Here is a 20,443-nt window from a genome sequence, read left to right on the forward strand (position 1 = left end):
TAATCCACGCGCTACCGTGAGAGTCAACGGGTCCACGACCGCGGACTTCGCGATCAATAATGGCACGCGCCAGGGTTGCCCACTTTCCCCCCTTCTGTTCGCAATGTCATTAGAACCGTTACTCCAGGCGATCCGCATGAACCCGGACATCCAAGGGTACACATGGCAGACAACAAACCACAAGGTAGCCGCATACGCGGATGACCTTTTGTTTTTCATACAAAATCCCAGGACAACTCTTCCTAATCTCCTCTCAGAATTCGACAAATTCGGCCGCATTTCAGGCTTCAAACTTAACCTCTCCAAATGCGAAGTCCTGAACATTACAACCCCTACAGAAGAATATATATCCCTGGGCCAGCAATTCCCCTTCACATGGTGCCAAAGCCGAATGAAGTACCTGGGAGTCTGGGTAACCACAGCCCCGGAGGACTCTTACCGATTCAACTTTGACCCCCTCCTCAAATCTGTTATAATAGACCTGAAAAGGTGGTCTCATCCTCATCTAACATGGCACGGCAGGATAGCCGTGATCAAAATGAATATCTTGCCAAGGATCCTTTACCTCATGCAGACGATTCCACTGGCTATCCCAAGCACCTTTTTCTCCTCCCTAAAAACGGCTATCATCAAGTTTGTGTGGCGCGGAGGACGTTCCAGGATCCGACATGATATCCTATGCCGCCCAAGGCCCCGTGGAGGGCTTGCCCTTCCAGACATCAAGAAATACCATCAGGCTACGATAATGCAACGGATTCTGGACTGGCACCTCAGCCCAGTGGAAAAACAATGGGTCACATTAGACAGGGGACTAGCGGGGCCGTCACTTGAGGTGGAGGTTTGGGGGAACCCAAAGGGACGAACACCCAACGAGGAAGAAGGAAGCCCGATTCGACAGACGTTACTTGGTTGGAAGTCGCTGAGAAGTGCGAGCCACGTCTCACCCTCCCCTAGTCCCATGATCCCACTCACACACAACACGGAGGTTGCTGGAGGTATACCATCGGGTGCATGGCCCATTTTGAGCGACAGGGAATATATCCCCATCTACCAGGTCCTTGACAGGGGCAAATTACGTGACTTCACCTCTCTCATGGGTACACACCCCGGGACACCTATCGCGGTACTTAGGTACCTACAGTTGCAACACTACTACAACTCAATTCCACACAGGGATCGTCTACACCGAGATCTCACCTGGTTTGAGGGCCTTTGCGACCGAGGCGAGCAACTAGAGCATGCAATCTCGACATTATACCAACACTTGCTAATAGGAGACTCGACCCAGGCCACCACTTTTCAACGCCAATGGGAAACCCAACTTGGAAAGTCACTAACCCCAGCACAGTGGGACACGGCTTTACTCTGGCAACAGAAAAGCTCTATGAGCTCGTTTTATCAGGAGGTTAATTACAAACTGATTTCCTCCTGGTACAGGACCCCGACCGTACTCCACAGGATCTATCCATCGATCACCCCACTGTGCTGGAGATGCCAGACGGACCGCGGATCACTTATGCATATCTGGTGGGACTGCAGGGACATCGTTCCATATTGGGCGATGATTAAAGACGCTGTTTCCGACATATTGGGAGACATCCCGGAATGGACCGCGGAACTAGCCCTACTTCACATATCGCCACTGTCTATCCGGACATACAAACGATCCATACTACGCCACCTACTTAACGCCGCTAAAGCAAATATCCCAGCACATTGGAAACAACGCGATCCACCTACTAAGAAAGAATGGATCCGAAGGGTTGAAGATATATATGAGGCGGAAGGCATGCAGGCCTCCCTGACAGGCCGTGAAACGAAACATCTAGAAATGTGGCTCCCATGGTTCACATACATCACTCGATATAGACAATCGGACACCACTCCCGCAACCTCTAGCGGAGCGGCACAAGCTGTGGGACCCACTTGACGCAACCAGACCCCCTCCTACTTATCCTCACCTTCCCCCCCCCCTCTTTTTCCCCTTTCTATCCCCACCTATCCCCTCCTCACCTTCTTTCCACCCCACAAGACTCGGACCGGAGGACTGAGACCAGGAGGTCATAAACCAGATTTTAAGGGATATAAAACTACACATACAACACAATACACCTTTAGGGAACGTATACTCTTGACTCTCACAGGGCTCGGACACACCCCCGTGCTCTGGGAACAGGAGCTAAACTTAGCAACACGCATCACCCCGACTAACCCTGAGACGTAGAAAGGCCTAGGCCCACAGCACACAACGCTAACCATATAGACATACACCACACTCAAAACTGAGCTTAGCTGGATAAACAGACCACCACTTACTCATATGCACTAAAGCGAGCTTGCTACACTATCAATGAGGACGACAGGTCAAAAGCATACTGGGACTCTCGCATTTCACAGACCCTGACTGGAGGGTTGGGAAGGGAGACCGTAATCTGACCCACTTATAACATGGAGATGTTGGGGTGCACCATGGGCACGCCCAATTAGACTCTCGACTATGATTACCCCCACCCTCCAGGGATCGCCCTGAGAACCTTACGCCGTCCCGGGAACCCACAGTAGAAAGGGATTGGCGGGTCACCTACTGATCTGATCCTTCGACATCCCAATCTAACGCTTTCACCCTGTCCGGTGCCTCTGACACTGCCTACACCGCATATGTTTATATTAAGCTCCCAGATTACTATGTCTAATAACGATACGTAATAGCTAACGACATATCATTGTATTGTATGATACTTCCAACTTACCCTGAAAATGTCATCCTGTATGTTACCTTTCTCCCGTGAACAATGTTATTGTACCATTTATCTCACACTTAAGTTATTCTTTTTTCATACGGAGCCCTGCGTGCCTCCTTGCTGATACTAATGCTGAGACATCTGCATTTTGACTTACTGTTTATCTTATAGTTGTTAGAAACCTGCGAGTTTCACCTGTTTACTCATACTGATTGCCTTACATGACATATGATTACTTAATAAAAAGATTTACAAAAAAAAAAAAAAAAAAAGGTCACGATCGTGACTAGTCTCTAGAGTTCTGCCAAAATCTTTTGCAAAACCATTCTTTTTTTTTTAGTGCAGTGCCAATTTGGCAATATATTGACTATCGCATTTTTTTTTTCCAGTGCCATAGATATTTTCCCCATGGTTGACATGGTTTCAAAAAGGAGTGTGACAGGGAGCGGCGCCTGGCAGCCGCGCTGAACGGTCGCACACACTGTGAGCTCCGTGCAATCGGGCTCCTAAATATGCGATAATTACAAAACTGCGACTCCAATCCTACACATCCCTGGACACCACGGTGTCGGGAGACAACCCCAGCTCTTAAACCAGCAACGTTTCTGACCGTGATCGGCAGGTAACCCCGGAGAGGGCTTCGAGGCCTACAAGGGGCCGACTAGCAACGCACAAGAGGGAGGCGGCTGATCTCTCAGCCTGCTATCGAGCACTCAACTGGGAGGACTAGCATGCAACCTCCCCCCCCCCAGCCGGCAACTTTCAACAGAGTCTCACTGGTAAAGCTTCCGCTACTACACACTGGGGACAACCCACCTGCCATGGCCAAGATGGCGGACACCTCGTGCGTCTCCTCACCTCGACCTACACAACTAACCCTGTAGGAGAAGCTAGACGCCCTGCTCGCCAAATTCTGGTCCACACTAGCCACACGCCGGGACAAGCCTGCTGAAACCCAGCCAGAGCCAACCTTACCGCTTACATCTGAGCAGCCCACGACTCATGGGCGACGCTCTGGCGCAGCAACGCCACTGAAGACAAAGCGGTTGCCACATAAACACACCCGAAGGATCCGCCCGGCAAAGACCAGTGACCATCCTAAATCTTGGTCCCAATAGGAAAAACAACCGAGACGCAACTCACTACCTCGGAAGACCTACATTATCCACAACTACAAGCAACTCCCTACAGGGCCTCGAGGTCAGACCACAGCCCCAAATGGGATTAATGGGACTGGCGATATGGACTCTGTCATGGCCCGCAGCCGGTGGAGCGCCGAGGCACGGGACTGGAATGCCTCTATTAGCCGGGACAGTATCCATCCTATGACAGGAGTGGGCTAAACGTCGGGGGGTCATACCCCTTCTTCTTTTGCAACCTGACATACCAACGGCAGATTTTCCTAGTTAGTTTCTGTTATATATTATTTTCTTTGCTCCAGTATGAAACAACACGCTACAACAAATGTCCATATACTGCTAAAACATGCCGCTGTATCTTCCAAACGCAACACAGGTGTAGTGACCTACAGCACCCAGTGAGCACACCTAGCTACTACAGTCTGTTAAGCAGGCTCTTATATCATATTTCATTGTTTAAACGTATGTTATAAATCAATATACTAGAGGAGGACTTAACCCTGCAAGGTAATTATTGCAGTTTAAGAAAACTGCAATGATTACACATGCAGCATTAAGGGTATTGGGAGTTGGCACCCAGACACCTCCAATGGCAGAAGTGGTCTGGGTGCCTTGAGTATCCCTTTAAGGGGAAGGGTGGGGGATTAATGTAAAAGGGTGAGTGTGGCAGAGTGTGACAGGATTACAGGCATTAATGTGACAGGATAAGTGTGGCAGGGTTGGGGAGAAGAGTGTGACAGAGTGAGAGTAGGTGAGTGACAGAAATAGGGGGGTTAATTTGACAGGGTGATTGTGGCAGCATGAAGGGGCCTGCTGTGGGGGGAGTATGGTGACACTGCGTGTATGAGGAATGGTGACTGTGTGAGGGGGTGACAGTGTGTGTGAGTGAGTGGTGATACTGTGTGTGTGTGTGTGTGTGTGTGTGAGGAGTGGTGATACTGTGTGTGTGAGGAGTGGTGATACTGTGTGTGTGTGTGTGTGTGTGTGTGTGTGAGGAGTGGTGATAATGTGTGTGTGTGTGTGTGTGTGAGGAGTGGGGATACGGTGTGTGTGTGTGTGTGTGAGGAGTGGGGATACTGTGTGTGTGTGTGTGTGTGTGTGTGTGTGGGTGGAGTGGTGATACTGTGTGTGTGTGTGTGAGGAGTGGTGATAGAGAGGGGGGGATGATGCCGTAAGGAAGGGGGTGATGTATAAGAGTAGAGGGAGGGGTGCAGTGTATTGGATTTGGCAGCACTGTATTAGAATGGGGGGACGGGCAGTGTATTAGATTGTGTCTGCATGGAGGCGGTGAATGCTCCTCATGGAGATACTGACTGGCCGTGCAGCTTTTTGCCACACATGCACAATAGTCTTCCAATGCTTTCCAATGGGAAGAACACGCTCGTAGGACTGCAACATCAACAAGATAACGTTTGTTCTTGTACAGTTGTGCAAAAACATACATTCACCATTTCAGTCATATTACCAAAATTTTCTCAATATGTCAAGGTAGTTGGACTGAAACACTGGTTATATGCAAATGCACGTCTTCTTAAATTAAATTTTCTCTTTTGTTTACTTTGAAGCCCTATGAGCTTGAGGACACCCAGTGTCAGGCAACATTTTTTATACTGTACTTTACTATGAAAACTGAAGTTTGGGTTTTTTTTGCGACCCACATAAAACTTAAACCTTGTATATTTGGCCGGTGTTAGCCTTTGAGTTTGAGCATGCACTACATCCCCTATAGCCACACACTTTACATCTCTTAGACACAAAAGGTAAAGTTTTTTGTAATTATGTTACGGGTTACTTTATTTTTTTTCTACATTTCTGGTTTAAATATATGGCTGTGTCTTATAGTCTGTAATATACGGTAAATTACCACAGGGAATACTTTTAATGCTCCCTCATACTTCTGGTGCTCAGGAATCAGAGTGCTGGACCAGAGAAGCCAAGGTGCAAACCACACACTTCTCCACTGGATCACCAGGGATGCAGTCAGCACCACACTGACCAACAGGGATGATAATAATGCTAATAATAACAACAACAACAACAATGTATTTAATCAGGAAAGGTACATTCAGATTACTCTGGTTTTCAAGTACGTCCTCAGGATGTTACCTTAGCCCAACATCCAGGGGTTGTTACTCTAATGTCCCCATCCTGTATAATAAGGTAAGCGGGAAAAAAAAAAAAAAAAAACCACTGCCCAAATACAAAAGAAAGAAAAATCTATTTTAGAGGATGTACCTTAATTGAAAACTTACATGCATTTTATTCATTGGGGGTAGAGCTAAAACAGCGTGCAAAAGCTGCAGGACTCTTGTCCGAAACCGTTGCAAAACCTAACCCTGCAAAGAATTTCTGTGGCTGTCCAATCACAGACTTCCCAATGCAGCTCAATGAGAAGTCTTTGCAAGGCAGTTGCTCTGAGCAATTGCTGCCCCTTGAGTTCAGTGTAACTAAGCTAACCAAACCAGGTAGTAACCGGACCGGTTGTGTGCTTGAAAGCCAAAGGGTCAATTTCTATTGAAATCTGCACACATTAAAAAAAAAAAAAAAATAGGGCACACTTCTCACATAAAGATTTTCTGTAAGCTAAAGTGCATTGGGAGTCTGGAGTTTATTAATGATATATTATATTTAAAAAACAAAAAACAAAAAAAAACACAAATCACACTTGCACAATCACACTCAGCCTAGCCCTCATCCACAATCGCATTTAGCAAGCCTTAAATACAAAATCACTTAGCCAGCCCTGAAATTTTTATTTTTATTATTATTTTTTTTTTAATGGGACTCAGCCAGCCCCACCCTCAATCACATTGAGACAACTCTACACACAGTTATAGTCAATTAGCCCTCACACACAATCAAATTCAGCCAGCCTCACACAATCACACTTGGCCAGACTTCCCACTCAGCAAAACCCTATACACAATCACACTTTAACAACTCCACAAACAATTACATACAACCAGCCCTCACACACAATTATGTTTAGCCTGCCAGCTACAAACTACAAATCACACATCACACGCAGCCAGTCATCACAAATCATTCTCTGGTGCAGTCTTGCCAAAGCATGAGTTGGCATTTGATATATGTTAGGAGGAGTTGTTGTAGGCTTTGATCCAAAGCCAGGCCTAAGCCCTAAAATGTAACGACTAGATAACCATCACCAGAGCTGGACATAGGGTGTCATAAAAAGTGTTGGTGCGTATGCTCTGACTTTGCGTTATTCAAAGGACAACGTAATTTAAGAAAATATGGAGTGGACAACACATTGCCAGGCCAAACCCCTCTGATCCACCCAGGGGTCTGGCCACTTAGAAACTAGTTTTGAGATATATAATGAGGATGTTGGATTATCCGGGGAGAGATTTTGTTTTTCAACAACTACTTGGAGACTGAATCTCCCACATGAATTATATAAAATCGGTAAATATATGTAAGGATTTGTTGTGTTTTCTCCTATTTTATGGACTGTTTTTTGCAATTTGTTATGTGTTTTTGTATGTCATTTATTTCTGTATTTTTGTACCCAGCACTGTGAATCCTTTTTGTCACATTAAATGTTTACTTATTCAGCTTATGTCTTTGTTCTCTATGAGCTCACCCTTCTGAGGAAAGCTCAGGTAAACACGTTACCAAACCAAAAGGGTTAATTATGTCTGATCAGTAAAGCAAGGTTGTGATCCTATAATTCTACTGTGTGTGGAGTAACCTAAAAAGCCCATATATAAAGTCTTGGTGGTGGCAGTAAAGTGTGTACTAGGGTGTTAGTGTAGAAGGGATTGCAGGGGTTAATTTAGTGTAACCAGGGGTCTGGTGTAATTAACCCTTTCACTTCCACACTCTCCCCACTGTCTCGGCTGGGCCAATAGCCCGCGTTCATGACAGGTGCATTGCGTGAAGCGACAAGAGGGGACAGTCTTTAGTTTTTGCAACAGGGCCCAGTGGTTCCCAGTTACACTCAAGCATAAGATACAATCCAGGGTGCCTCCAGACCAGAACAGCACAGCTCCTCTAAAGATAACAGATAGTACGAGTGAAAGGGGCACACAAGGCATCATTTTCAAACCTTTTTCACAGTTTCAGCCAATGAGCTGGCCCAAAACGCTAGACCTTTCTACAGTGGTACATTAGAGAAGGCTCCAGTAGACTCCCAGGAAACTCCATGTAAGTTCTCAAACCATTCGTAATTGGTTTGAATACTTACTATGGGAGGGCACCGTGGCACTTCTAGTTTCATAACCAGTACAGAAGGCTGAAATGATTATGGTACTTGCAGTGTTTCTTTAATAATGATTTACGTAATTCCTGAATATTATTGGATTAAACTTTATTTTGCAAGGGTACTGAGCCAGTGTTTAAGACGCCAAGGGTGTGACATAATTACTTGCCACATTACATTTACTGAAATTGCAAAGAAAAACACACCATTACAAATAAAATACTGACAAGATAAACAAACACAAAAAAAGATAAAGTCGGCAGGAAACCGATACAGAACATACACTGAGACTTTGTTTTCTTATCTCCGGTCTGTGTTACGTACCTGTCCGTAATTGTCGATTCCAGACACCAATCTATTCAAATTGAGTAAATCAAATGATGACCTCAGTGCTTGACCAAGGGTTGTAAGCCCCACTGCTTGCAGATTCTTTAGTTCATTCATAAAGGTTGCATGATTTTCCTTCCAGCCAGCCTTTTGAAAATAAAGAAAAATTCAGAATAAAAGTAATTAACATACCGGTGAGTTATATACAAAGGTCATTATTTGAGCAAATAAATCAAAAAGAATTGTTTTACTTTTGTTAATGTAAATAAACAAATGAAATGCAATATACAAATTGTAAGATCTGAGGATTGGCTTACTAACGTTTACACCATGTTAGTTTTTTTCCCCCAAAATTTTTTTATATTGTGAATGCAAGATACAAAATAAAACGGCACGAATGCTATCAACAGCTTAAAAGCAGTCATGGGTTATTGACAGCTGGAAAGTGACATTACACCATGTTAGTTTTACGGACTGCAACCAAAATATTCATAGCCATTTTGGCTGCTATTTCAAGCCCTGGGAGAATGCACGGTTTCAGACATAATTAGTTTAAAAGGTTACTCCAACCACCATGACCACTTCAATTACTTTTTAAAAAGTCATGGTGGTAGGAGGATGTGCAGAATTTCTGCCTTTTATGCTGTACATCCAGACATAAATCAGATTTGTGCTGGGGTCAAGTTACACTCGTGACTTAAGCCTGGAAATCTGTACTGTGCTGCCCAATAACAATTCTGTGCAAACATTATGTATGTTGTCGGCACAGCCATGTAATCAGCTTTTCTATTGCCAGCAGCACACCTGCCAGGGAAAGCTTGCTTTCGTGTTCCTCCTCCCTCCATAGCCAATATTTTTTTGTTTCCATGCCCTCCACCCCCAGCTTCTCTATGAGAGTATTTGATTGAGCCGTGCAGGGCGATTGGTGATGTCGGAAGAGGCGTGGAAGATAGCACTGGGAACTTCACCGGGGGCTGGATTCCACGCAATAAAAAAAAACAAAAAACTTTTTTTGCAGGTTCTTTTGCGAAATTTGGATGGAGATCTAATAAATAAATAGTCTTATAGGGCATGTTAACGTTGATTTTCTTTTCTTTTAAATAAAGGGTTACAGTATCCATTTGACTGTCAGTAACTGTTTTGTTTAATACAAATGTCATTGTTACAGTTTACAGTACAAAGAACAAGGTTGCAAATTGACAGGGTATATTACAAATCAAATAACTTAACATAACCTCCCCCAAATGCAAAAAAACAACAACCAAAAAACGCAACACAACCAAACCACCACCACCAACTCCTCAATCTGATACATACTTAAGATAACACACACACTTATAGATGCTGCATTTTATGTGTGTGTGTCTATCTATATCTCTATACACATATACGTAAAATGCAGCATCTATAAAGGTTTCCTAATATAGAAGTGATGCTTATAACAACAAGAACAGATGTGTAGGGAAGTGATCTATAATTGTAATATTTTCCTATCCTTCACCTTGCCTTTTCTACTTTCAAACACTGAGCATAATTAAGACTGCAAAGCACCAGATGCATACTAAATTTGGAAGTGTTGTTTTTTCCGAAGGAACAGACAGCTTAGTAGTGTGAGCAGTTGCTGGAAGACCCCATGGCTGCCTAGCACAAATTATATATTAAATCCACAAAGGTTGATATGGTGAACTTACATTACATATATTTACTTCAGGCAATTTAATTTGGAAAAACTGATGCAGAACACAAGCATTGTGATCAGCTCCCTACTACCATTTAAAATGCAATTATAGCATGGATTTCTTAATTATTGGTCTGAGTACCATGATTTAGAATCTAATCCATATTTGTGATTTGTAATAGTGATATAAAAGAAAATTCTCTACTTCCACAAATTGCTGTGGATCTTCCTCACCCTGTGATTTAGTAAAGGGAGTTGTATGCACTCTTTGAAAGTCAAAAGATTAGCATAATGTATGTATATATCAGTGTGAAAGAGAGAGATAATTGCAGTAAAATAATAAAGAAGGGTATATAATTGAGGGGTCCTGTAGACATTAAATCACAAAAGCAAAAGGGAGAGAGTGAGACAGAGACTTGCTTATAGGAAAATAAAGATTTAAACGGATGTTTGAACATAAAGCAGTTACCGTATATACTCGAGTATAAGCCGACCCGAATATAAGTCGAGGCCCCTAATTTTACCCCCAAAAAACTCGGAAAACTTATTGACTCGAGTATAAGACTAGGGTGGGAAATACTGGTAAATTTCTAAATAAAATTAGATCCTAAAAAAATGATATTAATTGAATATTTATTTACAGTGTGTGTATATAATGAATGCAGTGTGTGTGTATGAGTGCAGTGTATGTGTGTATGAGTGCAGTGTATGTGTGTATGAGTGCAGTGTATGTGTGTATGAGTGCAGTGTATGTGTGTATGAGTGCAGTGTGTGTGTGTATGAGTGCAGTGTGTGTATGTATGAGTGCAGTGTGTGTATGTATGAGTGCAGTGTGTGTATGTATGAGTGCAGTGTATGTATGAGTGCAGTGTGTGTATGAATGCAGTGTGTATATGAATGAAGTGTGAGTGTGTGTATGTGTTGGTGGGGGGGTGGGCATTTTGATTATTGTTATTTTAATCATTTTTTGTTAGATTATTATTTTATTAATTATTATTGTAATGTTTTTTGTTATATTGTTATTTTTTTTAATTATTAGTATTTTTAATATTTTATTATTATTATGTATTTATTTTTTCCATCCCCCCTCCCTGCTTGATACATGGCAGGGAGGGGGGCTCTCACTCCCTGGTGGTCCAGTGGCATTGGTAGTTCAGTGGGGGGGGGGAGGTTGACAATTACAGTGTGGGGCTGACAGTTGGGGAAGCAGCTAATGGGGGTGACTCAGCGGGGGAGGCAAGCAGGCTATGGAGGTGACAGAGGGGGAGGCTCCACACTCACATACCTTTTTTAGTGCTACTTTCCCTGGTGGTCCAGCTCTCTGGTCTGCAGCTCCGCCAGGTGTGACCTGCAGACCATGTTCTCGCACACTCCTGTCAGAGCGTTGCCGTAGTAACCCACTACAACGCTCTGGGAGCTCGCGAGCCTTCCATTACATGGTCTGCTGAGCTGCAGGCGCTCTCCTGCAGGGGAGACTGCTGGATGGGCTGCACACCAGGGCATGCCGCCAGGCCCCCTGTTGGTGTTGGGTCCTCGGATCAGTCTGCCCCAAGACTATTTAGGCAGCCGGCTAAATCGCCTGATTAAAGAGACGCCTCGTTGCATATCTATGCAACAGAGGCTGCCCGAGGCGGCAAAATATCGCCCCTGTTAAAGTGCCACCTGGGACCATTACCCCAGTCTGTCCTATGGACGGGTCGGTCCTGGTTCTCACGCTCTGCATGAGAAAAGCATGTGCATTAGAGAAAGGATAAGGGGAGTAAATAAAGGGGTTTTAACCCTTTATTCAATCAGACAGGGGGTGTGATAGTGTCAGTAATACAGCTTTGTATTCCTGGCACTATAGTTATTCTTTTAAACTCTTAGGATAACTAAACTGCATCTTGTTACATCCACCAATCTCCTAAAAACAAATGGCACAAATTCATAAATCACGGGAGAAAATATATTAAAATAGCTGAAGCACACTGCTACCTCAAGTCTATATTGCCCAATTCAGACATACTGAACTCTTACAGAACCATCTAATGTTACAAGTAAATAGAAGGCTCAATCCACTCCAGGTATGCCAACATTCCAAAGAGCTCTGAGCCACTTGTTTATCTATGCACGCAACATGTTCTTTTATTAAATGTTATAATAAAAGGTAGCACAGAAAGCAAACAAGGGAGGCCTTTAGTACCATCTCAGGGAAGTTACAGACTACATTACATATAAATGTGGTAACTTGAAATTCAGGTGGGTATGGTGATCATTTCAGATAATTCTGTACCAGTCAGCACTTTATATCATAATAATGTACCATATAAGGGGAGGGGGGAAGGGTCAGGTCAAAAGGGACTAAGATGGGGAATGAATAGCATTACCCATAACCACAGTTTTTTTTTTTTTTCAAAAAGCACAGAGAATGCTGCAGTAATACATATGGGGTCCAATTCTTTTCTCAGTATGTATTGTAAAACCTTGGGCCAGACAAATGAGTGACTCATCCCAGGACAGAAGAGCAAAATCCAATTTCCAAAATGATACTGGTCTCATCTTCTCGCAAATGGCCTGGAAATCAGGATTGCACAAATAATGCAATTTACATACTGTATAACCTTTTAAATGATTTGTTCAGTCACCATTTCCTCACTTGTTCTATAAGCTAGATACTTCTTATAATCATATGCAGATGTTCGTAAATTACTGCCTATTTGCATTGCAATGAAATCTATAGCCCCCTATAATTTAACTCAAAGTAGTTTAACAGACAAAGAGTGGGATAAGACTGCAGCCCGTGTCAAGAAGCAGGTATGGCACTAAAACGGATCTCGCTTTCCAATCTTTCCTAATGATGCAGATCAGTAGGCGAGGGCATTGTAAATAATGAACAAGTAAACTAGCATGGACTGACAGAGACTGTTTCTGTATCAGTCAATGAGCCTGTTCTCCAATGCGCTCAAGGCAAAGTAAAATTAGATTGTGGCTTCCTAGTCTGTTAAATTAGATAGACTGTGCTGTGTGAAATAACTCAGTCTCATTATAAAGATTTGCTTATCTTCAGTGAGTGCTATATATCATAAACTTAAAAGCGGATGTTAATAAATAGGAGTTTTTTTGTTTAATAATGAGTCATGATTAAGATTTATACAGGATTGGATGAAGTCATACTTAATCTGTTTTTCTGCTCCCAATAAATATATCATACGGCACTAGAGGAAATTACACCAACTCCCCATAAACCTGCATTATATCATTACATTCCAGACACCAGAGAAATGGTTTGAACCTGCACTCTATCAGGTCAGTAAAACATAAAGCCACACCATTAAAGCTATGCCAATAGCTACAGAGTGGTAACATATCTACGAACATGCAGAACAGCAAATATGGAACTAGAATTAATGTAGAATTCAGCAGGTTAGAAGGACAGAGTTTACCAAATGTACTAATTGTTTTCGGAAGCACAGTCTTTAAAATAATCTGGTGATGGCAGCAAGATAACATTTGGTGTGGTGGATTGATGAGACTGGGGTAGCGCAAGACTGTCCAAAATAGCCGTCTAAAAAAAATGGCTACTCTTACCTTCAGGTTTACCATTTGTTTAACTACCATCAAAGCAACATTCCAGAATTATGAACAAACACTTATTTTTAATGGAGTGTTAAAAAAATAAAATAAAAATGGTTTCAGATTCAGGGCCTAGATCATCTCCTCACAGCAACTCCATCTCATCGGGCAAATGATAAGCACGGAGTCCCTACGGTGCTTCATCAATAGAATGCTTCACATCCGCTGTGAGAGAGTTCTCCAAACAAAAGAGGAAAAGCATCCCCCAACCACCCGATTGATATCTTTATAAACGTGCTAAATTAATTTGAAATCTTATTTTTCATAATATTTTCTTATATCTTTCCATACAATTACTTTTAAATTACAATTCATGTATTCACTATTTCAACACTTTTTACATATTTCCATACATAGAAATACATATGTATTTACATGGATTGCAGAGTAACAATACATACAATAAAATCAAACTCATATTCGCTCAACCCAAGAAATAATTTTTACTTTTTGTTTTGAAATCTTAACTTTTAAAAATATCAGAAAGAGTTTGGTACCTTTGGTTAACCTTAATGCACGTGCTTTAGGGTCTAGTGTTTCCTTTAACCCTTGTACAGACCACAGCCTACCTACAAATTAAAGGTTCAATGGAAACAGAAGACTGCTTTAAGGATTGAGAAGAAGAAAAGTGTTAGAAAGTTTCATCAGAAGGGAATATATTTGCGGTGTTTATTAGAAGGTGGAAAGGAGGATAATGACGATTAAAGGGATACTATACAGCTCAAATAATAAAAAATATTCCCTGTTAGTATGTAAACCCCCAATGAAAACAAGCGTGTTTAAATATGCATTATTTTCAATGGTGGTATATCTAAAAATGACTTTCAAAAGCAACGGATCTCTTATCCAGAGCATTTGAAGCCCTCCTCTTCTTCAGCAGCTCAGACTTTCTGTGACTGTCCAATCAGTGCTGCTCAATGAGAAGTCTTTACTAGGCAGGTGCTGTGAGCATTTGAAAGATGGGAAGAGAGTAGTTTCGAGCCTGTTCTGGGTATCCTTTTAATTAGGAAAATGGCAAGCATTTAAGCATGATAAAACCTGAACACTTATCTCATATCTGGATTACAGTTTCTGAGGTTTTTATTGAGTTTCAATGCCAAGCCTATATGTTATCTTAAAGAGACACTTGGAAAAAGAAAAGAGAAGAAGTGGAGGCTGCAGTACCTGATAAAACAAGAAATGGAAAAGAATAGAGGTCCATAAGTAAAAAAAAAAAAAAAAAAAAAAAGTCTCCAAAAGGGACAAGACCAACAACAAAATAAAATAGTACTATACACACAACATCTATAAATTAAAATAGCAAGGAAGCTGATCCACACAATGGACTTGATACTCCTGGGAAGTAGAGAGATACTCCCAGCCGTATGTCCGTCGGTCAGTTTGGTGAAAAATAGACAAAAAGTATTTGTTTGTTAAATACACGCTGGGTGGTCAGTTTGACTCTTGCTGCCTGTATATTGCATCTATGTAACTGAAAATCGTCAGTATAGTGATCAAGGAAAAATGTATACGAAAAGTAACTGTTGGTGGGACCCCTCTGATGAGCTGGCCCAGTGAAGCGTACGTCAGGGGCTTTGGGGCACTGCTGGCTCCACACTCTCTACCTGTAGTATCTGCCGATTTCCTGGAACATTTACCTAATAGATTCCGTTTTTTTGCATCCGACTTTATTTAATTTAACAATTTATTTCTACATGGATTTCGTTGTGACTCTTGGACAAGTGGGTGGTGTTTTATCTATATACAGGTTTAGGGTGAGATTTGGGGTAAGGGGTGCCCTCGAAGGCACAGTTGGGATAGAGACACTCTCCCCCCTCCCCTCTCCTGGTATAGTTTTGCCTCCATATAGGAGTTATTAGACCTCATCAACACAGGCATTTCTTCACCAATACCCACCAACAGTTACTTTTCGTATACATTTTTCCTTGATCACTATACTGACGATTTTCAGTTACATAGATGCAATATACAGGCAGCAAGAGTCAAACTGACCACCCAGCGTGTATTTAAACAAACAAATACTTTTTGTCTATTTTTCACCAAACTGACAGACGGACACACAGCTGGGAGTCTCTCTATATTTCCCAGGAGTATCAAGTCCATTGTGTGGACCAGCTTCTTTGTATTTAAAATTTATATATGTTGTGTGTATAGTACTATTTTATTTTGTTGTTGGTCTTGTCCCTTTGGAGACTTTTTTTACTTATGGACCGTTATTCTTTTCCATTTCTTGTATTATCAGGTACTGGAGCCTCCGCTACTTCGCTTTTCTTTTTCCAATTTAATCATAGGGATTATCCCCCATTTAGGAGGTCTGCACAGGCAGATTGTTCATTTCTTCTTTTTCTTTCTTCTGTTTTATAGCAAGCTTAAAGAGACACTGTAGCGTTAAAAATATATAAACATTAAGCTATAAAAATATATATGAAACTAATGCAGGCTTGGAATACTAACAGTTTTTCAACAGCTAAAAAATTAAATTAAAAATAAAAACACATGTAAAAAGCAGAAGTTAGAAACATTACAAAAGTGGTCATGAAATAAAGTGTGCAGTGCAGTATACAGTTTGTAATTTAGAAACATTGTGGTATTTATTGAACATTGCTGGCAGCAGGTAAGTGCATGAGTACAATTTTGCATAAATTGTAACGGATTGGTCAACAGAAAGTCATACGAGCAGTGTACACAGTAAGAAGCCAAGCTTTGTGCCAAGCCTGGTGGGAAATCAAACCACACGTGGCCTTTAAAAAAAAAAATAAGGAACATGCACATAAAATACTTATTTTGAAGCACTATGGCATTGGTTTAAAAGATTTTGAATAATGATTTCAAATAAGTTTATATTTTGGCATAGAGTTAATATGTCCAAACATTAAAACATTTTTCAACATATTAAATAATTTTAAAAGCTTCTCAAAAAAGAAGTGTGTGGCTTATTGAGGAGTTCTTTACTTTTTTCATGATGATGTCAAAGTTATAATTAAGACAGAAGCATGTGCTCGACATTTCAGCAATAATTGCCTATTAATCACTAGCTTAATCTATAGATTATTCATTTGTTTTGCAATTGCAAAGACGCAACCCAAAAAGTTTAGTGCTTCTTTGTTAAAAGGCTATACCAACTACTTTAATTGGTGTACAGTCAGGGCTTTTAAAGAATGCAAAGATTTCCTTGGCTCATATAATTTATTACTTTAATTTATTATAACATGAAGATAAACATTGCAGATTTTATGATATTGTATCTAAAGTTACACATTTTTGAAAAGCTGAAGCTGCCTCTAACAGGAAAAAACAAACCCTGCTTAACTACTCATTTTTATTTTGTACATGAAAAGCGGACTTTGATGTCATGTATATGGTATATCACGCCATGTATATGATAACAAAATGCTGATTTGGCCTGGCTCAGGTGCAGATTTTTATCTTCTCAAATCAGCTATTTTGCCTAAATATTTCCTACATGTTTGTCAACTCAGCACTATCGGTTTATAAAAAAAAAAAAGTGCCTGCAGTCTCATTTGCTAACCAATTAATAGTCTGTAATTTATCCTTAATTGTCTTCCTAATCCTTATAGTGACTTTCACCTCAAATTTTTTCTCTTCTCTTCCAGAATCTTTTATTCATTTCTGTTTTCTTATTTGCTTTTAAATATAAGACAAACAAGCCACAGTTTGTCAAGATTGTCATTGTCAAATGTAGGAAAAATACATAGACAAATAATCCCTACTTTGCCTTTTGTTTTAAAGAGAGATAGATAATAAATGAAGAGAAGAACGGATTTCTGCGAGAGAAAGAGAAAAAGGAAACAATAGGAGGAAGGAAGATTTGAGGTGATAGTGCCACTTTTAAGGGTCTCGCTAAGCCCCAAAACATCAAGAGAGGAATTTGACTTCCTACTGTACCATCCAATAACTGTTCTGCAAGCACATGCCCACCATGCATTTCTCCCATGATCTCTCATTGGCCCCCCCAAACCTAGATGAGCACGTGTGTTGGGATATTTTTGCACACATTTCACTTCACAAAACTGAGAACATCTTTGTTATGGCTGTTATCAGTTCATTGACTAGTTTCAGTCATCTAATATGTTGAACTGAGGATGGGGGGGAGGGGTTAACTACTTATCCCTTAAAATCCTGTCCACAAAATGAAAAAGAAAAAACAAAAAGAAAAAACCCTAGGCCAATAAAAGACTCCTGAATCGTGGAGGGGTGTGCCAGGGCAAGTGATAAAATAAATAACTAAAGATATTTTTTATTCTTCTGTTTTTTTTTTTTTTATTAATTACCTAATAAATAAAAATGGGGTTTGTTTCATGGCGTCCAATTAACAATTCTTCAGACAACTATTTTATAAATCACAAGTTAAACAAAGGAGAAAAAAAAATAGATGGTTTTAAAACATTTTAAAATATATATATATGGGATTAATACTTGGATATGTGTTTAAAAGATAGATTCCTACAACTTCTAGTATTACTTTACAATAATTGTCTTAATCATCTTTGTGTCACAACTTGAGGGCTTCACATGCAAATGAGAAGAAAAACAGTTATGCCAGGTTGTTCGTGTCTCTCTCTCTCTCTCTCTCTCTCTCATATATATATTTAAAAGCACATGATAAAGATGTTAATTTCTCTATTGAGAAAAGATTCCATCCAAAAGTAATATACCCAAAATAGTAACATGAAACGTGACATGCGTCGCTCAATATATTGCAGCACAAACCAAACTGGGCGACTACTTTTGAAAAATAGTAATCTGCTGAGATAGATGCACTTTCTACATGACTGCATAAAGGAATAAATGCAGTTTTTCTTTAAAGAGCCTTGCATGCCACAATGCCCCCCTTCTTCCCCCATAATAAGCAGGAATGTCACAGGGGACACGCATTGCATCAGTGGCGTGCCTACATTCCCACAGCCCTCTTCAAATTAAAATCTAAAACTTGCATTCTTTGAGCATTTCCACCAGAGGTAATGTTGGCTGATTTACACAAACTGACTCTTGCTTAGAACGGATTACAGGTGTCCGGATGATATGGACCTTCCTCGAGCCAAAACTAAAAACACGGTGGGCTTGAATAGTTTTTCTATTTTGGCTATTTTACAAAAAACTTGAAATTCACTTTGAATTCCTGACAAGTCGATAACACTATTGGTGTTCTTAGGATTTCCTTAAATGTGATTAAGTTTTTCCTTGACATATTTATCACAGAGTTGTCAACTTATTTGCTGAAAGGATGGAGCTAGGGATAATATACAAATATACTGCAAATAAATTCAAAGAAGTGGAACCACAACTTCTTTTGTAACAAGTGCTTGAGGTCAATGAAACCATGGCAAACTCATGTTTGTGTACTCTCGTCTGAGAGTTTCATAATTCATACCTCCTAACATTTCAGATAGCCAGAGACATATTTAAATGAAGGAAACTACTGTTAAACGTGGCTAAAGGGTGAGGCATAACACACTTCAATGCTATTTATGCAACAGGAAAGGTGATTGATAACCAAGTTAAACTGGGCTATTTACACAAACATTTATACATGCCATCACGGTCTGCAAGAAAAAAAGTTTGTTTTTGTTATTTATTAAACAATGATAGTTTTCTAGAAAACAAATTGTTTTGACAAAATGTAATGCTGCCACATTAAGGGTAGAGCTGCAAATTTATTTTGAATACCTATAGCGCTCTAAATAAGTCTTTGTATAGCTATATTAAAGTATGTTTGGCTTGTAAGTAAAGTGCTTTTTTGAAAGGAAGAATTTTTTTATTTTATTTTTTAAACCCACAGTGAAAATGGGTCTCAAAGGGACACTATAGGCACCCAGACCACTTCAGCTCATTGAAATGGTCTGCGTGCCAAGTCCCAGGTCCTTTAATCCTGCAAAGACAATTATTGCAGTTTTTAATAAACTGCAATGATTACCTTTGAGCGTTAAGTCCAACTCTAGTGGCTGTCTACTAGACAGCCACTAGATGGTCTTCTGGGTCATTAAGTGACTTTTGGTCGCCTGACACTGGACGTCTTCACACTATACATGAGGACAACCAGCGTCACCCGAAACCAAATAGGAAAGCATTATACAATACTTTCCTATGGGAGAACTACTTTTACTTAACATTAACTTTCCAACCAGTAGAGTGTACCGATCATACTAGAATACCTATAAAAAACAAAAACAGAAGGCAATTGATGCCTATATTCATAGATTTGTCTACTGTTGTTATCAAATCATTGTTATGTAAATCTTGTTCCAAGCATTTTATTCCAATCAGCGTGTTCTTTATTTTATGAACGTGGAAGTAATGCGTTCATGTACATTTTTGCTCTTATTTATCGCCCCCATATAGTTAGAAAACATACTTTCATTGTTTTACACTGTATCAGAAGCATCCTGAATTAATGTTTTAAACATGGTTTTTCATTGCAGGAAAACCTTTGTTCCCTCAGTACTGGAGACCAACATCTTCACTTCTGTCACATCCTGCTGCTTGCTGAAACCTGTAGGAGGTTTGGCACGGCCAACTTACTGAACCTGCTCAACTCTTCTTTCAATAGAATCCTTAATGTCAATTGCACGAGCAAACAGCATTAAATGTCTGGCTAAACAGTTAAAGGGATACAGTTGGCGTAGAAAAGGCATTAAAAATGGAAAAATAAAAAGACTCGCACCTTTAAAATTCCGGGTGTGCCAGTAAATACACTTTACTTGGC

The 20,443-nt window shown here is 40.6% G+C and overlaps 1 protein-coding gene across 4 annotated transcripts in view; it reads right to left on the bottom strand.

The window, feature by feature from the left end:
• LOC134572801 (integrator complex subunit 6-like) overlaps positions 1-20,443 on the bottom strand; it is a 127,084-nt gene that overhangs the window by 78,256 nt on the left and 28,385 nt on the right. For all 4 annotated transcript variants that reach the window (XM_063432007.1, XM_063432008.1, XM_063432004.1 and 1 more), the window contains one exon: positions 8,427-8,576. In XM_063432007.1, coding sequence (XP_063288077.1) covers positions 8,427-8,576 — 150 coding nt within the window. The remainder of the gene's footprint in view (positions 1-8,426; positions 8,577-20,443) is intronic.

Source organism: Pelobates fuscus, chromosome 9 (assembly GCF_036172605.1).
Source record: "Pelobates fuscus isolate aPelFus1 chromosome 9, aPelFus1.pri, whole genome shotgun sequence".
Classification (NCBI taxonomy): domain Eukaryota; kingdom Metazoa; phylum Chordata; class Amphibia; order Anura; family Pelobatidae; genus Pelobates; species Pelobates fuscus.